The sequence below is a fragment of the Hippocampus comes genome, unplaced genomic scaffold (assembly GCF_001891065.2).
Source record: "Hippocampus comes isolate QL1 unplaced genomic scaffold, H_comes_QL1_v1.1 scaffold228, whole genome shotgun sequence".
NCBI classification, from domain to species: domain Eukaryota; kingdom Metazoa; phylum Chordata; class Actinopteri; order Syngnathiformes; family Syngnathidae; genus Hippocampus; species Hippocampus comes.
Genome location: NW_017805877.1, coordinates 154,438 through 175,991, shown reverse-complemented (window position 1 = coordinate 175,991; position 21,554 = coordinate 154,438). Strand labels below are relative to the sequence as shown.

The window sequence follows — 21,554 nt, the reverse complement described above, 5'->3', positions numbered from 1 at the left end:
CATTCTCTGCATGTAACCCCTCTGACTAGGGTTGCTTGAGTAGTAGCATTCCAACAGAGCCATGTTATCGCATCTCGCCCATCTCCGCTTTGTTCCAGTAGCCCATTTTTCATCAAGGTGCTCTGGTTCCCCAGCACCTGACGCAGACCTTGTTTGGCCGGGCGACGTCTGAGCCGGCATGTCATTCATTTTATTGTCTCTCATCATTGTATGAGGTAGGCATAGCGTGAAGGATCTTGCCCAAGGACCCACACTGGATGATGTTATGTGCTCATTTTTGCCCCAGGCGGGATTCGAACCACCGTCTCCCGTCTCCGTCCGTCACCGTCTCGAGAAATACCAAGGGCTCAGAGAGGAGCTGGAGAGAGCCTGGAAGGTAAAGGTGACAGTCGTGCCTGTGGTGGTCGGAGCACTCGGGGCAGTGACCCCCAAACTAGATGAGTGGTTGCAACAGATCCCGGGAACAACATCGGACATCTCAGTCCAGAAATGTGCAGTGCTGGGAACAGCAAGGATACTGCGCAGAACCCTCAAGCTTCCTGGCCTCTGGTAGAGGACCCGAGCTGAATGAGGGATGGACACCACCAGAGGGGTGAAAATTTTTTATTTTATTTATTTATTTATTTTTAATGCACTTTTACAGGGTCACTCTGTATCGCGGATTATCACCTCTCGTGGGCGGGTCCGGAACATCCAACCCAGATGAAGCTGGTACACACAAAAAGCTGTGAGACGTGGTGTTAATTCATGTTGGAGTAATGACTTAAATGTGAAGCGACAGGCTCCCAACATCTGGCACATCACCATATATCGTGTGATGCTTCCTCTTGGGATATTTGGAGCACAAGTTTCACAGACGCAACGGACGCAATGGATATTCATCCGAGAATGCTCTGCAACTGTCACTGCAAGGAAATGCATCTTTCTGGAGTCAATAAATAACGAGCACGTGCATGCAACTCAAGGTCACAGTTTTCAAGTCAACATTTTTGGATTCTCTCTATTTTTGGTGTTGTTCTTAAAATATTTACGCCACATCAACGTTTGGCTCTTACACGTATGTATCAGCTGCCAGTTTGTTGATGCGCCATTTGTGTTACCGTCTCGCATTTCACTCTCAACGGAGTTTGTTCTTATTTTGATGTCGCCTCAGCTTTGCTGCTTCCGTTTCCTGCCCTGGGAGACAGCATGTGGGTCATTTTTCTTTCTTGGTGTGTTTTGAACCCACACACACTTTGGCTGTCAAATGAGCAGCAAGATATTTTGAGTGTGCATTTGACAGATGCTGCTGTTCCATTTGCAGTGTGGTGTGGCGTCGTAGGATGATGGGCACAAATGAAGATTGGACGGGGAAATTTTCACTTACCAGTCACAATGTTTCACACAACCCGCCCCCCCCCCCCACAAAACCAAATTAAAAAAACAACCAGAAGTGCATAACACTGAGGCGTTTCCAATATTTTGACGGCAATATGCAAGCACACAAGAGGGCCATTAAAAAAAAAAGTGTTTCTCAGTCGGCTGTGATGCAGTTGTCAAGCACATCAAACCACAGTCTCTAATATACTGTTCGACTACAGCCCCGAGTGTCAATAAAAACTGATCATTATTTATCATGGTCTTTGGTGTATTTTAGTGGGTTTAAGTCCATGCCCTGTAATTAATGACACAGGTCAATGGCAAATTTTCAGTCAGAGATGGCTCCATGTGTTCCTTAACGAATTTTTGTGGCTGATTTAAAAGACGTCCTTACTTTTTTTTCTAGCACATCAGGTTTTTGAGATAATTTAATTTTTTGTTTTTGAAATTTGACCTATGAAAATTTGCGCAAAATGGATTTTACCATGTGTTGTCATTCATAGCGATGAAAAAAAGGCACCTGTAGCTGATTATTCCAATATTCCATATGATATTGTCATGATATTATTATTATAATTATAATTATTATTATTATTATTATTATGAAAATCTAGCGTGCTGTCGAGAAAAGAAGGCAGGTTTGGAATCAGGACAAAACATCCATCTAGAAATTATGACTGATTTTCCGTATTTTCCGCACCATCATTGACTGGCCTACTTTAAAACTGTTCTCATATACAGGGTGCACTGCATTATAAGGCGCGTAGAATAGAAGCTACAATAGCGGCTGTGGTTGCATTCATCCACTAGATGGAGCTATGCTAAAGGTAACACAATACAATCGTTTTATTTTCGCAATCACTGCAGCTGTAATAAAGTGCTTTACAGAACATTTAAAATACCATGTGCAAGAAATCAGAATGTTGATCCATATATACGTCGAATTGGATTATAAGGTGCACTGTCGACTTTTGAGAAAATTGAATGCTTTTAGGTGCTCCTTCTAGTGCGGAAAATACGGTACTCAATTAAAAAAAATTGTCGCCCAGTGCTTTTTTTTTTTTTTTTAATGGGGGTCGGGGGTGTCATTCACTGCTTTGATATTTGAGACCCAAATATTGCCATGTGGCCTTGCCCAATGTGAGAATGCCAATAGAGCTTCCTTCAAACAGTGAGCAACAAGCAAACAATCAAATAAAACACACGCATTGTGCATGTTAAATGCCAACCAATTTCTCTCGCTGCAAAACAAAGCAGGGAATGGAGCATGCCCGTCCGAGTCCACACACTTCATTATTGTGATGCGAGTAAAAGGGTGTGGGGTGGGGGGCCGGACTAGTGAAATGAGAGCCCCAAAGGCTCACTAATGGCCTGCAAAGTTATCAGTTGCAGCTTAGTGAAGCTGAAGTCAGCTTCATTGGGATGTAATAGCTGGCAAAGTTGTGGCCCATTCCCTCCGCTTAATCCTGCCTTAAGGGCTTTCTCTCACAATCACAAGTTCACCAAGAGAAGAATCCGACAGGAAAGGCCAAATGTAATGGGTAAGAAATGACGATGACGAAAGGAAAAGTGCAATCGTGCGCAAGAGGGAAAGAAATTTGTTCGGGGGAGAGATGCTTTTTGAAGACACTGATGGAAGTTCGAGTTTGATTTAGGCGAGCTGCAGCGTGGATCACTGCTGCCGGTCCGCCCCCCCAATGCACACATCACCCCCGGAAAGCACATTTTTATAACGAAACGAATCGTCACACGGCAGCTCCAATTTACCACAATGTGATCATTGCTGCCTCTTATTCCCAGCTGCTGCAACCAGTTTGATACCCACTTTGCTCATGCCTCTCAATTTCAAAAGAATTGCTCACAGCCCCAAGGCCTACATCTTAATCTGTATTTATTTTTCTCTCCTACATTCTAGGTGTGGGCATGCATATACAGTACTTCAATTGTGACTTCAATTCAACATTGCTTGGCACTGGCTGATGCAGGATCTCAGTGTTTGTGGCAAGGTTTCACCATTTTCCATGCTGTTCCCTTTGTCTTCCAAAAAGACCGAGGTGAGTCAATTGCAATCGTGTATTGTTTTTATTTATTTATTTTTTGTATAATGTTTAGAATAGGGGGCTGTGTTTTTGGTACCTGGGCCTGTAGTGGCAGTATACGCACCACTACCATGTTGCGATCGTAGCAACCACCAACACTATACAAAAGATTCCGACTGTGCCATATACATCAAACTGGGGCACTCCTTAATCAATACTTTATCTACTAACATGACCAAAAAAACAAAACAAAACGTGTTATTAGGCACATCTATGTCACCAGAGATCTTGATTATAAAATGTATTCAAGTGTGCACACCACTACTCATGTGAGTTGCTGGTCAAACTTGTTACCGTGACGAGTTTTGCTGCGAACAAGCAATCAGGGGACAGAAAAATGCAGACAAATGTAAACTCTGACTGCTTATAGTAAGAGTCCCATATCTAATACGGTTTAAGATACTGCACATTGACCGGCCCTGGGCATATTACATTGATCTGGCAACACATAGAAGCTGAAATTTGATTGGACATAAACATGTGACATCCACTAACACGTACTGGAAAGGTGCTCGCCGCACATTATTTGCGTCAAATCCTGAAACCACTTCTGGAGTCAAATGGAGTCTGGCCACCATATTTCATGGAAGAAAAGCTTGTTTCTGTCTATTCTTAGTTGCAGGTAGTCGCAAAGAATTGCTGACAATACTTTACCAACCACATCTTGCCTGAAGTACCACATTTGCAGGCCAATTCGAGATGATGTCTATTCCAAGGGGAGGTCTTTTGTTTTTTTGTTGATGTTGCTTTCTAGCAGAAGCCAAAAGCTTTTGTGCTCACAGTAATTTGCTATTTAGAACTGTTCATAACAGTTTTTGGCGATCACTTGAGTTGTACGAGTCACACTTACGGTCAAAGAAAAAAATATTGGGGTCTCTTTTTTTATATATCAATAAAATGTTTATATTGTGTGCAAGCTTGATATAGTCACTGCACATGTACCATCAAAGTAGTCAAAGAACGAAAAGCGATACGAGTATAAATGAGATGTTCACTGCTTCTGTTAGGGTTTGGGTGTGACCCCAAGAGCACGACAACAGGCAGGTATTGTTGAAGCCAACACTTGGCGTAGTTTATTCGAAGAGTCTTCGCAAAGTCACTCAGGGGGAAGCACGAGGAGTCCACAAGGAATTGTCCACACAAGGAACAAGCAGCTGTAGGAAATGGCAACAAAGTCCACTGGCGTGGTGACGGCACGAACTTGCACTGAGGAATGGTCTGTGAATCAATATGTATCAGTCCAAACGAGCAGATAGGCAACAGGTGGGTGATGAGCTGACGAGTCTCAGGTGTGAGGTGCAGAGCCCCCTGGCTGAGGAGGCTGCCTGGCTGGCCCCTCCCTAACAGCTTCCTTCTAGCAAGTGGAAATCCCTTGAGCCCACACACATATGCACGCCCGCACGCACACACACCTACCTTGCCAGCAGGCGCCCACTGTGAGCTGCGTATCGATCTTTGATGCATGGATTGGCCAGTCATCTGTCACCAGGTAGGGTTCATAGGTCACTCCATCCACAAAGAGAGTCACAGCGGGAAACTCCACATTGATCACATAATAGTGCCACTCTTTGTCACAGATCTACAGAAGGAGAAGAAGACATTTGCGTCGGTCACTAGGCAACGAGACATCAACTCTGTATGGTGGCAGTGACCTAATTTTTCCAACAAACAGCAGTATGCGAGATAGAGATAAAAAAAATAGATGGTCAAACTAAACATCAAACAAGAGATTTGAAGAGTTGACAACTATTTTTGTTTTGTTTTGTTTTGTGTGGTGGAAGGGGGATGCTAATCATTGTACAAAAAAGGTGGAGTGTCCGCTTTTACAAGATACTTTGTTTTCATTAATTTGTTTTTCAAAATAAAACAGGAAGAGAAACACACACACACACACACACACACACACACACACACAAAATACTTCAATATTCAATCTCAACACCAAAATGAAAAAACAGGTAACGACTTATTTTCCAATTTTGTGCACAAAATCAGATAACGGGACATTTGGCCCTTTCACGCACACCGGATATTGTCATCGGCTGTACTTTGCTACTATTACTGGTCATGTCTAAAACCTTCCTTGCGAGTCATATTTTAATCAGAAACATGGTTGATCTTGTTATCTGTCAAGATGTATTCCTCAGTAGCTGATACATTTGGTACGGAGGATAGGAGAGTGAAATTATTATTATTCATTCTGTGTGTGTTTTTGTAGTAATGTAGCAATATAATCGCAACCTGCTTCATAGTTCAGTTGATTTGCGATCATTTATTTTCTGGTGCAGAGTGTAAGGCACGGGTGACGAGTAGAAAAAAATCCAAGAGAGGGAGGCATAAGCTGTCAATGTTTAAGTACAGTCAGTGAAAGCTTATGTTGAGCTAAAAGAATAAATAACATGGACTGAGTGGTACCGAAGTGAAGGACAGCGCCATTAAATGGCCCTTTGTCAGCCACTATTGTGAAAACAGAATACACATGGGCTTTTTTTGACACACACACACACGCACAGACACACACACACACACACACACACACACACACACACACACACACACACACACACACACACACACACACGTACCCTGAAATAACAAACCTACATTGTTGTGTACCAAAGGAAGTGCATGATGCAGATCAAGTATGACGGCAGCATAACAAGCACTTTGAAAGCAATGAGATAAAGCAGATTGGTGAGGGTGCTTTGCTGACAAGGGCGGACGCTAATTTCCCACCACTTCCGCTATTCATTCACGTTAATTGAACTCAGAATGATAAACTAAGCCCTGCAACTGCTTTCATGGCAGTGAAATTGGAACACTTACTTGAGAGCGATGGCGTTCTCTCGCCTTCCCTTGGGGAAATCTTAGCCTGCAAATAGAGTGTTCCACCGCTATATCGCGGTTGATTGTTCACACTCGAGCTATATTGCAGAATTTTACGGGACTGCTCTTTACTGTTTGTTACAGTATACAGGCAAACCCACATTTTGAATTGTGCTCCTTCAGTGTTGTACGACGGTGTGCTGCAACGTGCCGCCGGGCAGCACTGAGCTCCCCTGGAAAAGATTTATCATTATTTAGATCAGTGGTCTCAAACTCATGGCCCACAGGCCAAATGCGGCCCCCCCGCCTTGATATGAAAGTTTAATGTTAGTGCTGCCCACGCAAGTTTGATATGGATTCTGTATGTGTTAGCACTACCTCTGTGCTAAATAGGTCTGTCTCGTTCATAGGCCGACGGCTTCGGCACACCCGGACTATAGCAGCAATGTGACCGTGCCCACGGTGCCCAGCATCAGGTTGAATACACGTGTAAACCACAGCTGTAAACAACCCGCCACTGCTGCCTTCGCTAGTGCTGAATACACATTTAAGCAGATAAACAACACGCCAGTGTGGCTGTCACTGGAGCCGGGTGCTCCGAAGCACCAGATCTGACATTAAACACACGCAAGAATGGGGAAAATGAGTGCTAAGATGCTAACATGGAGCTAGCACTATTACATACACACAAGCGAAGTTTTATGTGTATGTGTGCATGTTAGCGCCCGCTTCATGCTAGCCACTAGCCACACTTTTCAAACTATATTCATTTTTTAAATGTATTTAATTTAATATTAAACGACCACCACAAACACTTCGTATTTCCATGGTTCCTGACCTTCAACCAATCACTGTGCCGTGCTTGACGTCCTACGCAGGCTCAGGATCCTGAGCCGATCTGGTACCAGCGGAAATTACGTTCTTTGATTTGTTTTTTTTTTGTTTGTTTTTTTCATCTTGTGTAGAAAGATATTTGAGAACAGTGGAATGTTTTATCAGAGCTTTTCTTGTGGAAAACCAGAACCAAAGCACTGAAAAAGTGTAGGGTATCGCAGAAGCAAAAGCATTGAAGAAAAAAAAATCTCACTCTCTCTCTTTATTTTTTTTTTTTTTAATAAATGCATTTTGGGGGGAAAACCTGATGCGGCCCAGCCTCACCCAGCCCCTAGTGCCAGCATCCTCCCAGTTTGAGACCCCTGATTTAGATGAAGAAGAGTAGGATGCCCCTTCGTGTAATAAGCTTTGCCACCCGCAGTGCAGAGAATATATGGTACGCCTATGCCTAATATTGTCATATGCTGTGTATGCGTTGCTGCTCTGTGTGCTAAAGGAGTTTGAGGGTTTCCAATTACCGCAACAACGATGCTAATTTGCATTAGCCCGTCTATGCTCTGGTGTTATATTAGCTATCCATTTCCTGACTCGACTGTCCAGGAATGCTCATGATTCATTTGTATTTTGCTTACATGATACCTCCTCCATGGCCACAAATTGGAATTTTGTGCTTAAGCTCTATCTATATTTTGGCTACAACTGATTTTTTTTTCCTTCCCAGTGTCACGTCTGGGGCTCCGCACAGCAGACATCTGCAAGCCTGGGTTAGTTTCCATCTTCTGTCCAAGGATCTCTCGTTTGGCAAACTTGCTGAAGTCAAACTTCAAAGATTTGAAAAAAAATGACAGACCATTCTTTTTTCATCTCTTCTTTTGTTTTTGTATTTTTTCCCCTCAAGCGAACAGGACTAAAGATTGAATCTGGATTTGTATTTGGCCACAGTGCCTGACTTTGATATCCATTGTCATGAGCAGTCAAGGAGAAGAAAAGAAGTTTGTGCTGCCATGGTTGCGTCAAGATTTCCGTCAGAAGCCACATTCCTTCACCGCCTTCGACCTGTTTGACAAATGGGAGGCCTGTTTCCCGCCCTCTGCCAACTTTCGTTCATGGCTCTCAGCCTCTCCTCTCGAGGGTAACAATTGAAAAATCAATACAGCTAAATGGAGTTGTAGCGGAAGCCATTGAGTGCCCTTCCTAAGTGCAAGAGGAATGAGGGGGGAGCGAATGGCCCGCTCTGACATGCAGTCGTCACCTCCTCCCTCTCTCGCCACGCCAACATTCCCTCACAAATCCCACCGGCCTTGTCCTTGTAACGCAGTGAGCTGCGTTGCGGCTCTCGACTGTACTACTAATCTAGCCATTGGGAATGGTTCGGGCTCCCAAAGCAACATTGGCTCAACGGCATGGAGTTCATTCATTCGCTACTCTAGGAAAAAAAATACTTCATCAAATTGTTTTTTCTTGAGTCTACTGTACAGTAAAAACCAGTCGCTGAAAATACACTATACACATTGACTTTTTTTTTCCCCATTCTTACCCCTCTCCCTCACACACATTTTAAACAAACTAAAGCAGAGTCAAGTCTTTTCTTTTTTCCTTGCCAGAAAGTATTCTATGTGCCCCCAAGTCTAAATGCAGTATTTATATTACTATTGTCTTTGTGGAATAAGAATTAAGTTGTAAAATCCAGCGATTCTTCAGCCATCCACGGAGGATGGCATTTTATGCTGTCGACTGAAACTAATGCCACTGGGTCACCTTTCGAACGTCACCGGTATTCTGGATTTTGGTCATGTGATGATGATGATAAGACACAAATAGCATTGGGGTTGCGATGTTGTAACCCTTTCAGAAACAAATATTTAAATAAAAGATAAAGCAGGGGTATTTTCTTTATCCTCTGAGAAGAACAATTAATACAGTATTGCTGTGGTTTACTGATTGTCTCCATGTATGTATAAAAAAAAAGTCACTTTGAAACTGTAATCAATGAAATAGAGTCGATTTTTAATTTGTGTTTTCTAATGTTACCTCATCTGTCTTGCAGGTCACCTCAAAGTTTTTAAAATGATTGGACCACCGTTCGATGACCTAAGGCAGTTATTGAATGTTGAATGAGGTACGGCACCATTTGCAGGCCCATAATAATCACATTGGCCTAATTGGGAGATGTTGGTTTATGCTTCATGCTGTAAGGCACAAAATGGCCTGAAAATCATTTTCTGCGGTCACTGTTTTTCTGTATAAACCACAGATGTGGATGAATTATGTCAGCTGAGTTTTGCTTTTCAGATATTTTTGTATGAATATTCAACACCTTATTCAATAATTATCTTGGACAAAAAGCGGTTTTTGCACATGAGACAACAACTTGTTTTGCTTTGAAGGAGTGTTTTGCAGCTTTTTTTTTTTTTTTTTAAAGAAGAACCTGTGTTCACTTTTCTTTGACCTTACCTGCATTGCTTCAGGGCACACATCATTTTTTATGAGGTTAGCTCAGATCCAAAGATCTGTTTCATTTACCAGTTTCCAGCGAGACTGGACAAGACGACAAGACGCACGAAAGCACTCATTCTAAAATCACGTCACGTTGCCGTCGTCCGGAAACGTGGAACGTAATGCGTCATGCCTCCTAAATATTTAGTTTCACGCATTTTACTCACACCAAAGTGTGCTTTGTGATGTGTGCACTTGCATGGTTCTCCATTTTTTTTGTTCGGCCAGTGTTATGTTATTTAAAATGTAATTAACGAGCTGATTCAGAATTGTTTACATTTGATTTATTTCAGAAGAGACGCCTTTCAACCCAACCCGCATTCATCTGCATCTTAAAAAAACAAAAGAAAAAAGTGTGCCAAAGACTGCATGGCTATTTTTGTGCACTCAATCAATGCAAAACGAGTTGTAGCTGAGCCGAGGCAAAAAAAAAAAAAACCTGCATCTTATTTATTACAAGGTGCTCACGAAGCCTTTATTGCTCATTCATCCATCCCAAAGACCTCACGCACACCAAAAGAGCCTCACACTAAAACAGAACTGTGGGAGAACATTTATGTCTGTGCAAGTGTTCGTTCTTGCGTGAACAATAGCACAAAAGTGTAAAAAGAAGCTATCTACAAAACGCCAAACGCCTCTTGCATGCAATTGGACCCCCACTCTGTCTGTTGCAAAAAAAAAGGAAGAAAAAAAAGCTCACACGGTAAAATAAAAGATAAAAAGATTTTTTTTTTCTGTGTGTGAGATGATTTCTTTGCTTTACTAAGAGTAGCTATTTTGGTTAGATGTGTGTGTGTGTGGGGGGGGGTGCTTTTTTTAGTGGGAGTGAAGTTTTCAAGCATGTTTGTGTGTGTGTGTGTGTGTGTGTGTGTGTGTGTGTGTGTGTGTGTGTGTGTGCGCGCGCACATAATGTTTTTGAGTGTTCGTCAAATGCTTTTTGGTGAGGGAGTGAGTGAGATTAATTAGTTTTGAGATGCTTTTTTGTTTTGGCACATGAAAGACGTTTTTTTAACTTGTGAGAATTTTTAGCTTATGTGAGTTTTTGGGGGTTTCGTGTGAGAGGTTTTTGTTCGGCACAAGCATTAGCGAGCGAGAGCGCGAGAAAGGGCTCTATATTGTCTGTATTTAAATTCCCTATTTTGTGTTTTTTAGGCTACTGTGATATGCTGCAACACTCAGCATTGTCGGTATATAACTAGCAAGAAACATGCTCAAATGGCTCCCATGTACTGTGAGCCACAGGCAGAAGAATGTGTGCTGCCATGTTTATTAAACGATTACCTTTCCCTTCCTTAAGTGTCTCTATTATGTGGACCCACAAACTGACACAACAACAAGAGCGGTGGCGATGTATTAGATGAATCCGCCGTTAGCCCACAAGCTAGCTCGTGGCTAGCACCTCTGGTAATGGCACGGAAAAGCCCCACGATGACTTGGTAGGATATGTTGCAGCCACCGGAGGCTTGAAGTGGATATATTTTCACGACTGAGAAATATTAGGGTGTGTCGGCCAAAGAAAGATGATTAATGTGTAAACCAGTGGTCCCCAACCCCTGGGCCGCGGACCAGTGCCGGCGGTCCTTGGGTCATTTGGTATCGGGCCGCATAGAAAGAATGAATAACTTAACATTACTTCCGTTTTATTCATTTTGGTGTTTTATTTTGAAAAATGACTGGATTCTCTGTTACATCCGTCTACAGTATGTCACTCGTGACGCAGACATATTGTCTAACATTAAACCGGTGCGTGGGGCAAGAAGGGTTGGGGACTGCTGGTGTAAACCTATTTGAGAGACAGTTGAGCGGGACAATGCTTCAGCCCACAGCGTCTGAGGGCTGAGAGAATGCTGAATTTTTACCTAATTTTATATACAATACTTAGAAATTTTGTATTCATTCACATTTGGCAGCCATGGTTAATTACAATGCTCTTGGGGGATGTGTCAGATTTGTAAGACATTTTTATTTTCATTATTACAGGGACTTTAAAGGCAAGTGGCTGAGCCTGCACTTTTTCTGAATCCTTTTAAATAACTTCTTATAGGATCTTCGCAACGACACTTTGTCTTTCAAGGAACCCGATAAAGCATAATTGTGTAGATCTCCAAGACTAAAATAACTGCAGTGTTACATTTACCTTTTTGTATCAGAGACGCAGAAAAAAACCCAGAGAAAGGAAGATTCAGGTAATAAAACATAACACAGCAGATCAGAGGAGATGACGTTGACGCAGTCTAAACAAACTCGGTGAAGAGAAAATGTGTTTACTTTCATTAAAAGACTGGAACAAACATAATTCACCTCACTGATTCTGAAAGATGCGTCTGTAGGGAGTCTGCGGACTGAGACAGAGAGGGAGCAGGGCAGGGTGACAATACAGAAATAGACCAGAATAACTTTTTGATAGAGTGAAGACCTTGAAGGTGGAAAAAAAGAAAATGTAATGCCATATTGTACCAATTTCTGGCTGGCAGAGGATGCCACGACAACAGACCATCATTTGTTATCCGATTGAGGGGGAAGGGAGGGCATGTTTCAAGATGACTCAACAAATTCCGAAGAAAAGTGAAAAAAAAAACCCCAAAAACAAACAATGGGTTACTTCCTGGTGCTAGATGAAAACGTACGGCCGAATCCAACTGAACTGTGGCACACAGTGCGGGTTTCGCCTACTAGTTTTTATGAGAGACTAACTGCCTGCTACTCATTTTGAAGTGATTCGAAATTTGAATAATTGGTCAACGTTATTGAACACTATCAAAAGTAAAAGCCAATCAAAAATGCACATAAGCTTTCACCCTGCCCAAAAATGCAATAATATCCCATAATATTGATCATTTCATTTGTTCCTGTGGCTACAAAGCAAAGCGCGGAGAGCCTCTGTTGTCAAAATTCACAGGCACAGTTAGCGAATGTTGTAATCATTGTTTACAGCCTTAAAAAAAAAAAAAAAAAAACTCGAAATTTTCTCCTTTACTTTCACCTGTTGTCCTCTTCTTTGTGGAGATCCACTTTGATTGACAAGCGCACCGTATTTTTGTGGTTAATAAATGGAGCCAGTTTGTCTGTTGCGTCAAGTCTGTAGATGTGCAGTACCGTATTTTTCGCACGAAAAGGCGCACTGGCTTATGAGGCGCACCTTCAATGAATTGTCTATTTTGTAATTTTTTTTCATATATTAAACGCACCGCATTATAAGACACAGTCTACAATGCATCCACTAGATGTAGCCACAGCCCTTCATTTGACTCGAGAGGCGTTCACGACCGCCTCCAAAAAACGTAAATTAACAATTACTTCAATGAAACTACGAAAATCAAAAATACAGTAATGCATCAAAACACAAAATCAAGCGAGGAAATCACAAAATAACTTCTATAGCCCCCCTAGAGAATTTATTTTGGCATTTCCTTGAGCATAGCTCCAATAGAAAGATCAGATGTTAGTAAAATGTAGGAGACTGGACTGTCTCAGACGTGTTTGTTATTTATTCCTTTGTTGTGTACTGTATTCACAAACGAGGAAATCACAAAATAAATTCTGTTAGGGGGGCCGGAGAATTTATTTTTTTGATTTCCTCGCTTGATTTTCTGTTTTGATGCATTATTTTCAATTTTCGTAGTTTCAATGAAGGAATCGTTAATTTACGTTTTCCCGAGGCAGTCATGATCGCCTCTTGAGTTGAATGAAGAAGAAAAGGCAGGAGACTGACAGACGTAACTGGATTTGTTGAGATTGTGAAAGACATTCATAAAGTGTGCGTTTTAAAAAATTAACACCACAGCTCTCCTTTTTTCGGAGCTGCAACAAAAACTTATTTAATAAAGCAGCGACACAGTTCACTGAACCAACAGCAAGTTATAACATTGGAAGCATCTCTCCAGGAAGGAGCCATCTTGGAGTCTATGTATTACCGTAATGACCATACACAAGATGCACCAGATTTTAAGGCACTCGGTGAGCTTTTAAGAAAATTGAAGACTTTTAGGTGCACCCAATAGTGCGGAAAATACGGTACTCAATCGCTTGGTGTGCAACGAAGAGTCTGCAAGTAATTTTTTCATAATGGTGAAATTCAGTGTTATTCGGCTGCACTACTAGGTGTGCAATTTTTTGAGCACCAATTTTGTACCACGAATTTGCATTCAGTGATGGTCTTCTGAATAGATGAGCTGTAAGGAACTGTCCTCGTTGGAGCCCCGCAGTCGAGCTGGACAAGTTGCGGAGACAGGAAGTGGCAGGATTAAAAAAAAAAAAAAAAAACATACGAACGGGGGGAAAAAAAAGTTCTATTTGTTAGCCTGTCTGTGACATTTTGCATTTGCATTGTTAGCATTAAGCTAGCGGACTTTCATTTTTGGCAAAGAGATGTGGCTGTTTTAAATGCGCAATTCTCTTTGTTAGATGATGAGTTTGGCAGTCACCTTTCACTGGCAGACAGTAATAAACATTTTGAAGCATCTCTTTTGAAGGATTGTTCACTATTTGCCAAAGTGCTGCTCACTGTGAAATGAGCTGAATTGGCTGCCACCATCTAACGCTCGTATTCCAAATCTTTGCTTGCACGTCATGGCAATAATTAATAAATAAATAAATAAATAAATTTTAAAAAAGGATTTGCATGCACATTTGTTTGTCAGGCTCATGGAAAATAATGTTTGGATTGCATCGATGTGACGTTACAATTTGACACTGAAACTGAAACACGGGTGGAAATACCATCCAAATGCAAAATAATACTGAAAAATAACCGTCTTCACGTACGCAGTGCTGCTGGCCCAGTGATTCTCCTTGACGAAACAGTTTTTTCAATGCAGCTAACGCGGGGGACTCTTAGTGCACAAAGTAGCACTGTTTCCTCCCCTCTCGATTCTTCATTGAGAAGATGGCGTGAAGAAAGGTGGGCAGGTGAGGGCCTGCGCTAATGAGAAGAGGCAAGCTCTCCCTTTACGACAGCGAAAAATGGATAGCTTTTCACTCACTCTGCAAAATCACCCTGAAACCATCCTCGCTCGCCACGCACACACTCACACTTCCTTACCTGCTCCAGCTTCCAGTGGAATTCAGCAGGTCTGAAAGTGTCTAGCTGGCTGAAATCTCTTCTAAGCAGGAAGACCAGCCGGCAGTTGTGAATGTACAGAGAATAATGGTGGCGGTTCATTTCTGCAAAAACAAACAACAAATCCAGTATATGTTTGCACATGCAGACACCGAAGATAGGATGAGTATTTTTCAGTGCCCAATAGATATTTCCAGCTGTGTGAAACGGAGGCCTTGGTACATTCGTCATTTAAACCCCTGAAGTCATTTCCGCCGTGAATACATGCAGTTCAAATATGAATACAGCCATATTTGGGGGAAATAATATCGATCACAGCAAGCGTCACATATTGAGACGTCAACATTTCTGTACAATGTGGCGATCTCATTTCCAGCTGGGCTCTGTGAGTCAGTTGTTTGGGTTCACATCAAATATCGGCTCCATGCACGATGACAACATTCAAATCAGTGTAAGATGTTATCTATTTTCTGCCGCCTATCTGGAATTGGTTTGCGGTAGCACACTGAGGCGTCTTTATCCTTCACACGTCAGTCCAGTTCCGGGAGAAAATGACTCGTAACATTACCGTGCCAACACGATATATAAGGTCAATGTTGCGATCGTCTAACAAAAGCTCCTGCACATTACGTACAATGCATGTAACGATACATTGATGATCACACTGACTTGCAAAAAAAAAAAAAGAATGAAGTATTTCCTGCCGTCGTTGAAATTAGAAGGAAGCAAAAGTGAGAGTGTCTCCTCACCAGTTTTGTCAGAGTTGCACAGTAAAGTTTCTTTCTCAGCTCGGAGTCCTGGACTGGGGCCATGTTTCATCCACGTCGCAATGGTGAACTGATCCGTCAGGTTTTGGGGCACCACATGATCGGGAACATTGGCTGCCTGTTGTCCGTCAAATCGGTAGATGAGGTCGCTGTCACGGCCACTGTCGGTCACCAGAGACGCTGTCCAGTTGGTGGATGGACTCGGGGCGGGAAGAAGGTCTGTACTGCCCGATGCCGCTCCTGCAAGAACGACAAGTTCAAAACTACCTAATGTGCAGAGCAGAAACACTCTCATCGCAGCATTGCATTCCAAATGTTGCTTGCACTGACCATGTATGGAAGCATTCAGGTTGTATGAAAAAAAAAATTACATTACATTGCAGCTTAGATAAAATGCCAACAGGTCAAAGTGACGTGAAATCATCATTTCCTTTCGACTTGTCCCATTCGGGTTTGCTACAGTGCCTCTTGTTTGGTCTTTTCCCACATCTACAATAATATTGCCTTGCGTTCAAGTCCCCTTCACCTCAGTGTCCTGCTCTTTCCTTGCTAACGTCTTTCCTCGTACACTGGTCCCTCTACTTATGAACGTGTCTTCATATGAATTTTTTACGAAACGCCTCAACAGGAAAGTATTGCCTCTTGTTACAAAAGAAATTTCAAGATAAGAAAGGTAAAAATACAGCGTGGGCTGGTACTCACAGTTCCAAGTTCCCAGAACACAACATACTTATAGCTGCTCTGACATTGGCTATTACCGAGCATCATCCAGTCATCCCATTGGCTAAGAGGGACCTCTACCCTATGTGTTTATGTGTGGAGATAGATAGATATGTGTCTATGCAGCATCCTCCTCATTCGCCCCTCGGGCCATGAGGCATTTCCAATAGCTTTACGTAAATATAAATCACCCAGAAAAAGTGTTCACTCGTTGGACGATCGCTCACTATGCTGATGTTTACCTTGGACATTTTCGAAGGATTGTTAAAAGCCGACAAAAGCAAACGTCCTTGGATCAGTTCTTTACAAAACGCCGGGCAAAAACCACTTCTGAGAGAGAACATGAACTCAAGAGGGCAAAAAGAAAAAACGATGAGGAAGCATTTAAAAGTTAAATAACCATTTTTATTCTTTACTCTATTTTTTGTTTTTTATATTATGCACAACTCTCATATATTGTGCAATAATCTAATTGTAATGTGTATTTGTTACATATTTGGATACATTTGTATGCTTTATAAATATTTGTCTGAATTTGGGGGGAGTGGGGGGTGGACTTGGAACGGATTAGGGCAGTTACGTGGGAAATGCGTCTCTACTTACAAAATTTTCGAGTTAAGAAATTTCTTCCAGAACCAATTAATTTTCTAAGTAGAGGTACTACTGTACGTTTTCCTGAACTAGCAAGTCTTGGTCGAGCTGTCCCACTTCCACAGTGTTTTTTGACACCAACTGCTCTTTAGACGGGGCTTTGGTCACATCTTGTGGCATCTTTGGTCGTTTGGGACGGCGCAAATAATACACAAAGTAGCTGGGCATAGCTTCCACAGAAATACAGAAGAGTGGACCGCAAATATAAGTGGAAATGCAAGAAATATACTCCCTTTGTTTTGCTGAAGCTAGAGCTGTCTTTGGAAAAACTGGCTTGCATATATAACAAGGAAATGACAAATGGAATGCAATAATGAACACGTCACAGTTGGGAATGTCCTTAGAGACTTCATTAAGAATATAAAATGGAATTCCAAGCGGTCTCCGCAACTACAATAGGCACATTGGAAATGTGACTAAAATGGAGCGAGACATCAAATGTAATTTCTTAGCCTTAATTAAAATGTCGCTGTCTCTCGTCACGACGGCCCTCCGCAGCTTAGCAGCAGCTCCGTGTTTCAGCCATCTCTCTTGCTTTTAATTTCTTATTTGAGTAGCCGCTTCTGCTGCGACCCAATTCGTTTTCTTGGTGCTCAGTTGTCTCCACTCACCGCAGAGTTTTTGCAGAGACTTCTCGGAGTAGGTTTCCCGGTCGCAGCCCTTCCCGATGTGACTTGTCTGCAGCTCCAGCACCACCTTGATACCGGACAAGGGTCCTCCGCATGTTTCCAAGTGCAACTTTGGAAAGAGAGGCTTGCTGCCAGTGCCAGGCTCATAGTCCACCCGCTTGTTCCAGCCTTAAAGGATAACACCCATTATTAAATATATCTTGTGTATTTGCCACTTTTCTGTCTCAGTTGCAAGCAAGCTGCTATTAAAGAATTATGGACTTAGATACGACGTTCAGTAGTGCAAATCATCTTGTGGAAGAAAAACCATATATGAGTGGAAGTATTATTTGATGATCTGTCTACATGTGTTGCCCCAGCATTTGTTTAAATATCCATTGCTTGGAGGGTTATCGTTAACGGTGTGACACCAAAGCTATGCCTGTTTGGCATGAAGCTTTCAGAACTTTAAGGAAAAATTCAAGTATGAGGTTGTTTTGAGTACACAGCTCGTAACTCATTTTATGTTTCATTTTTCGTTTAAAACATTTTTTTCCAATACAATTTCCCAAATCTTTATCTTTCCCTGTACGTACTCTTATTCATTTCAGTAAGCTACTTTTCAGTTCGTTCCTTCCCTTTTGAATGTCTAACTCTTTTGTGTGTAAACGGTTTTCAGTGTTGTACTTGTCAAACATGTGTATGCAATGCGCTCTATAAATAAAGCTGCCTTGTCTTGCCAATTGTCATGAAACAGCTGCTAGCCTCTTTTTTGAAGAATTGCTCTTTCTGCCAAACTGCTGCTTCTTATGAGGTGAGTTGAGCTGTCCCAAATTACTGTCAGACCAAAAAAAAAAAAAAAAAAGTGGCAGCATATTTGGTTATTCTCAATGTTTTTTAAATTGACATCCTTTAGCGCTCTCAGCTCAGTATGAAAATGACTTTTAGAGAGGGGAACGAGCCTTTTCCGTTGCTGGTCCATCTCTTTGAAATGACCTATGTATTGTATGTATGTATTGGGCTGCATATTTTCAGCATGTGACAGGCCTATTTCATTGATTAGTCCCGTCTATAAAAAGGTTGCTCCTGTCATTCTTCACATTAGGTTATTAGTCCTTAATTGGTGTTCACACATCAATATAAAAAGAAGAACACGTTTTACAGTCGGTTAACTCGGTGTAATGAGAGTTGCTTTGACGCTCGAAGGCATATCCGAAAGTTCTCCCGATCTAGTGTTGCGTGAAAGCGCATCACAAGTCTATTTTGAGAATTCCCTGTTTGGTCATTTCCTTTCTCTCTCCTTGCTGTCTGGGAGCATTCACACATGACCAATATACAGACCACAAGCATAATGTCTTGCGTCCAAAAGATGACCTTTTCAGCTGATATCAGAGCAAACTACACTTTCATTAAACAGGGGACTGGAATAGGTCGCAGATGCTTGAAGACAGCAGGAAGGACCATCAACTCTCTGTTTCATTCTAACTTTGGTTCTCACTTTCCTCCCCTGACTTCTCTTGCTTGATCTCCTCCTCATTTCCTCTTTGATTCCCGCATGAGTTGGACTTGTGAGTTGCTGTCAGTGCTGACAGGTGAGGCAGCAGGGGAGAGTCTGGCTCCAATAGCAGGCTTCCGCATTGAAGGAAACGCTCCCGGTCAACTTGCTCTGGAGAGCTTTTGTCCCCCCCCCCCCCCCACCACGACCATAGGGTTTCATTTCCACAAGAGACATTCGTTCTAACATTAAAGTGAATTCACGCGAAGAAAAGGGTGTGCTGAAAAAGTGCACACATCTCACAACGTTCCATGGCTTCTCAATATTCCTACACAGAAACGGTCCGAAATTATCTGATATTTCAAGGTATCATTTGCTGTTGTCGGCCCAAGATGTCAAAAACAACAACAAATCCAAACCATCTTGCTTGAGTTACCACACAGCGCCTCGAACTTGGGATTGTACCTTCTACTGCTCTCATCTCAACAGCAGCGCAACATCATGTTGAACTGCTAATTGATTGAAATCTGAAGACAAATAAAAAGCTGAAAACAGTGGTACCTCTACATACGAACACTTCTTCATATGAAATTTTCAATTTACAAAACATCGCAACAGGAAAATATTGCCTGTTGTTACGAAAGAAATGTCAAAATACGAAAGGTGAAAATACAGTATGCGCTGCTAATCACAGCTCCGAGTTTCCTGAACGCAACATACTTAAACCTGCTCTGCCATTGGCTATTACCTGGCATCTTCCTGGCATCCCATTGGCGAAGAGGGACCTCTACCGTACATGTCTATGTGTGTAGATAGATAGATAAATAGATCTGTGTCTATGCAGCATGCTCGTCATTCGACCCTCGGGCCATGAGTTGTTTCGATAGTTTTACGTAAATGTGAATCACCCAGGAAAAGTGTTCACCAGTCGGACAATCGCTCACTATGCTGATGTTTGCCTTGGACATTTTCGAAAGATTGTTAATAGCCAACAAAAGCAAATGTCCTTGGATCAGTTCTTTACAAAACGCCGGGCAAAAACCACTTCTGAGATAGAACATGAACTCAAGAGGGCAAAAAAAAAACGATGAGGACGCAGTTAAAAGTTAGATGACCATCATTTTTATTCGTTACGCTATTTTTTGTTTTTTACATTATGCACAAGTCTCATTTATTGTGCAATAATCTAATTGTAACATGTATTTGTTACATATTTGGATGCCTTTTTATGCTTTCGAAAACATTTATGTCCAAATTTTCTGATGGTTTGGAGCGGATGAGGGCATTTACATGGAAAACGCATCTCAAAATTTTCTAGTCAAGAAATTTCTTCCAGAACCAATTAATTTCGTAAGTAGAGGTAACACTGTACTTGTACTTCAAAAAAAGCGAACGGCGGTGGTTACATCGTCTTCGCAAATCGGTTCTCAAAAGTCTTCTGCTGCATTCGAGGAAGGTTCGGGAAGTCGGATTTAACCCGCTCGGAATGTCCCAGTTCTGACCTCCAAGCGTTTCAGGCCAGCGTAAACAACAAAAATGGCAGATTTGAATAAATCCTTTGTTGTTCCCGTGCATCACAACACATTTTGACCTCTGGCAAACCTTCTTCATAATTTCCTTCATTTATATCAATAAATGCATATCTTATCTTCACAGCATTTCATTCATTTCACAGATTAACCTTCATGCAGGTCGGTAATCCCATTGTGTTACATGAGCTAATGTCAAATAACAAAATCAATGTCATAATAAATAAAGGAGAAAGATATGTTTCTCATTTTGCAAATGATGTTTTGCCATTCACAGTCTATGTCTCTATGAAGGTCGCCATCGTCAAGTGACATCACATTGAAGTTGGTTGATGAAGTTGGGGTCCTTGTTTTTTCCCCCTCGGACCTCCCAGTAGAAAGGGGCACTTTTTCTGGTCGAAGACTTCGCATCTTCCCCAAACGCAGTAAAAGAGCCAAGTGTGATGCAATAAATAAAACGATGAGCTAACTAAGACCTGGTGGAAATCAAGTTGTGGCTGAGCAGTTCCTTCCTTCGAGCCACTCATTTGGAACAAAACAGAGCTTTCCCCAGTGTTTTTAAAACATCCAGACTTTCAATCTTGAGGTCATATCATGCGCCATGGCAGGGAGGAGGCAAAGTTTTTCTGAGTGTCCGGACTGTCTCAGACTGTCTCAGACAGTCCGGACACTCAATCGATTTGTTCAAGCTATTTTCAACACTTCAAATTGGCTGATAATGCGTAAAATGAATGGATGGTGTGGGGACAGACCAACAGTTTCAATTTGTGGGGAAAAAAAAAAGGACTGTAATCACACATCCTAGGTTTCTACCCAGCAGTATAGAAGAAACAAAGTAAGAGTTACTTGGCTATTTCTGACCTTGCCATCCAGCTTTGCAGACTGGCTTGACATCAATATGCACAGCCACATGCTCCTTGGCTGTCTTCTGACCACAGTCAAAGGCTGTCACCAGAATCTTGTAGCTCTGCTGCCTGTCATAGCTCAGTCGTTCCGTGTTTCGAATATTACCTAAAGGGCACCAAAAGAGAGTGGGAATTAATACACACACTCACTTCTCCTCCTTTGGCAATATTTTGATTTTTATTTCATTTTTTTTAAGATTTTGAGA

At 41.9% G+C, this 21,554-nt stretch overlaps 1 protein-coding gene across 1 annotated transcript in view; it reads right to left on the bottom strand.

Moving 5' to 3' along the window:
- LOC109527145 (calsyntenin-2-like) overlaps positions 1–21,554 on the bottom strand; it is a 164,655-nt gene that overhangs the window by 21,913 nt on the left and 121,188 nt on the right. Inside the window, exons 6-10 of the mRNA XM_019888883.1 lie at positions 21,305–21,454; positions 17,423–17,608; positions 15,423–15,680; positions 14,656–14,777; positions 4,875–5,037 (exon numbers count right to left, since the gene is read on the bottom strand). Of these exons, the coding sequence (XP_019744442.1) occupies positions 4,875–5,037; positions 14,656–14,777; positions 15,423–15,680; positions 17,423–17,608; positions 21,305–21,454 (879 nt within the window). The remainder of the gene's footprint in view (positions 1–4,874; positions 5,038–14,655; positions 14,778–15,422; positions 15,681–17,422; positions 17,609–21,304; positions 21,455–21,554) is intronic.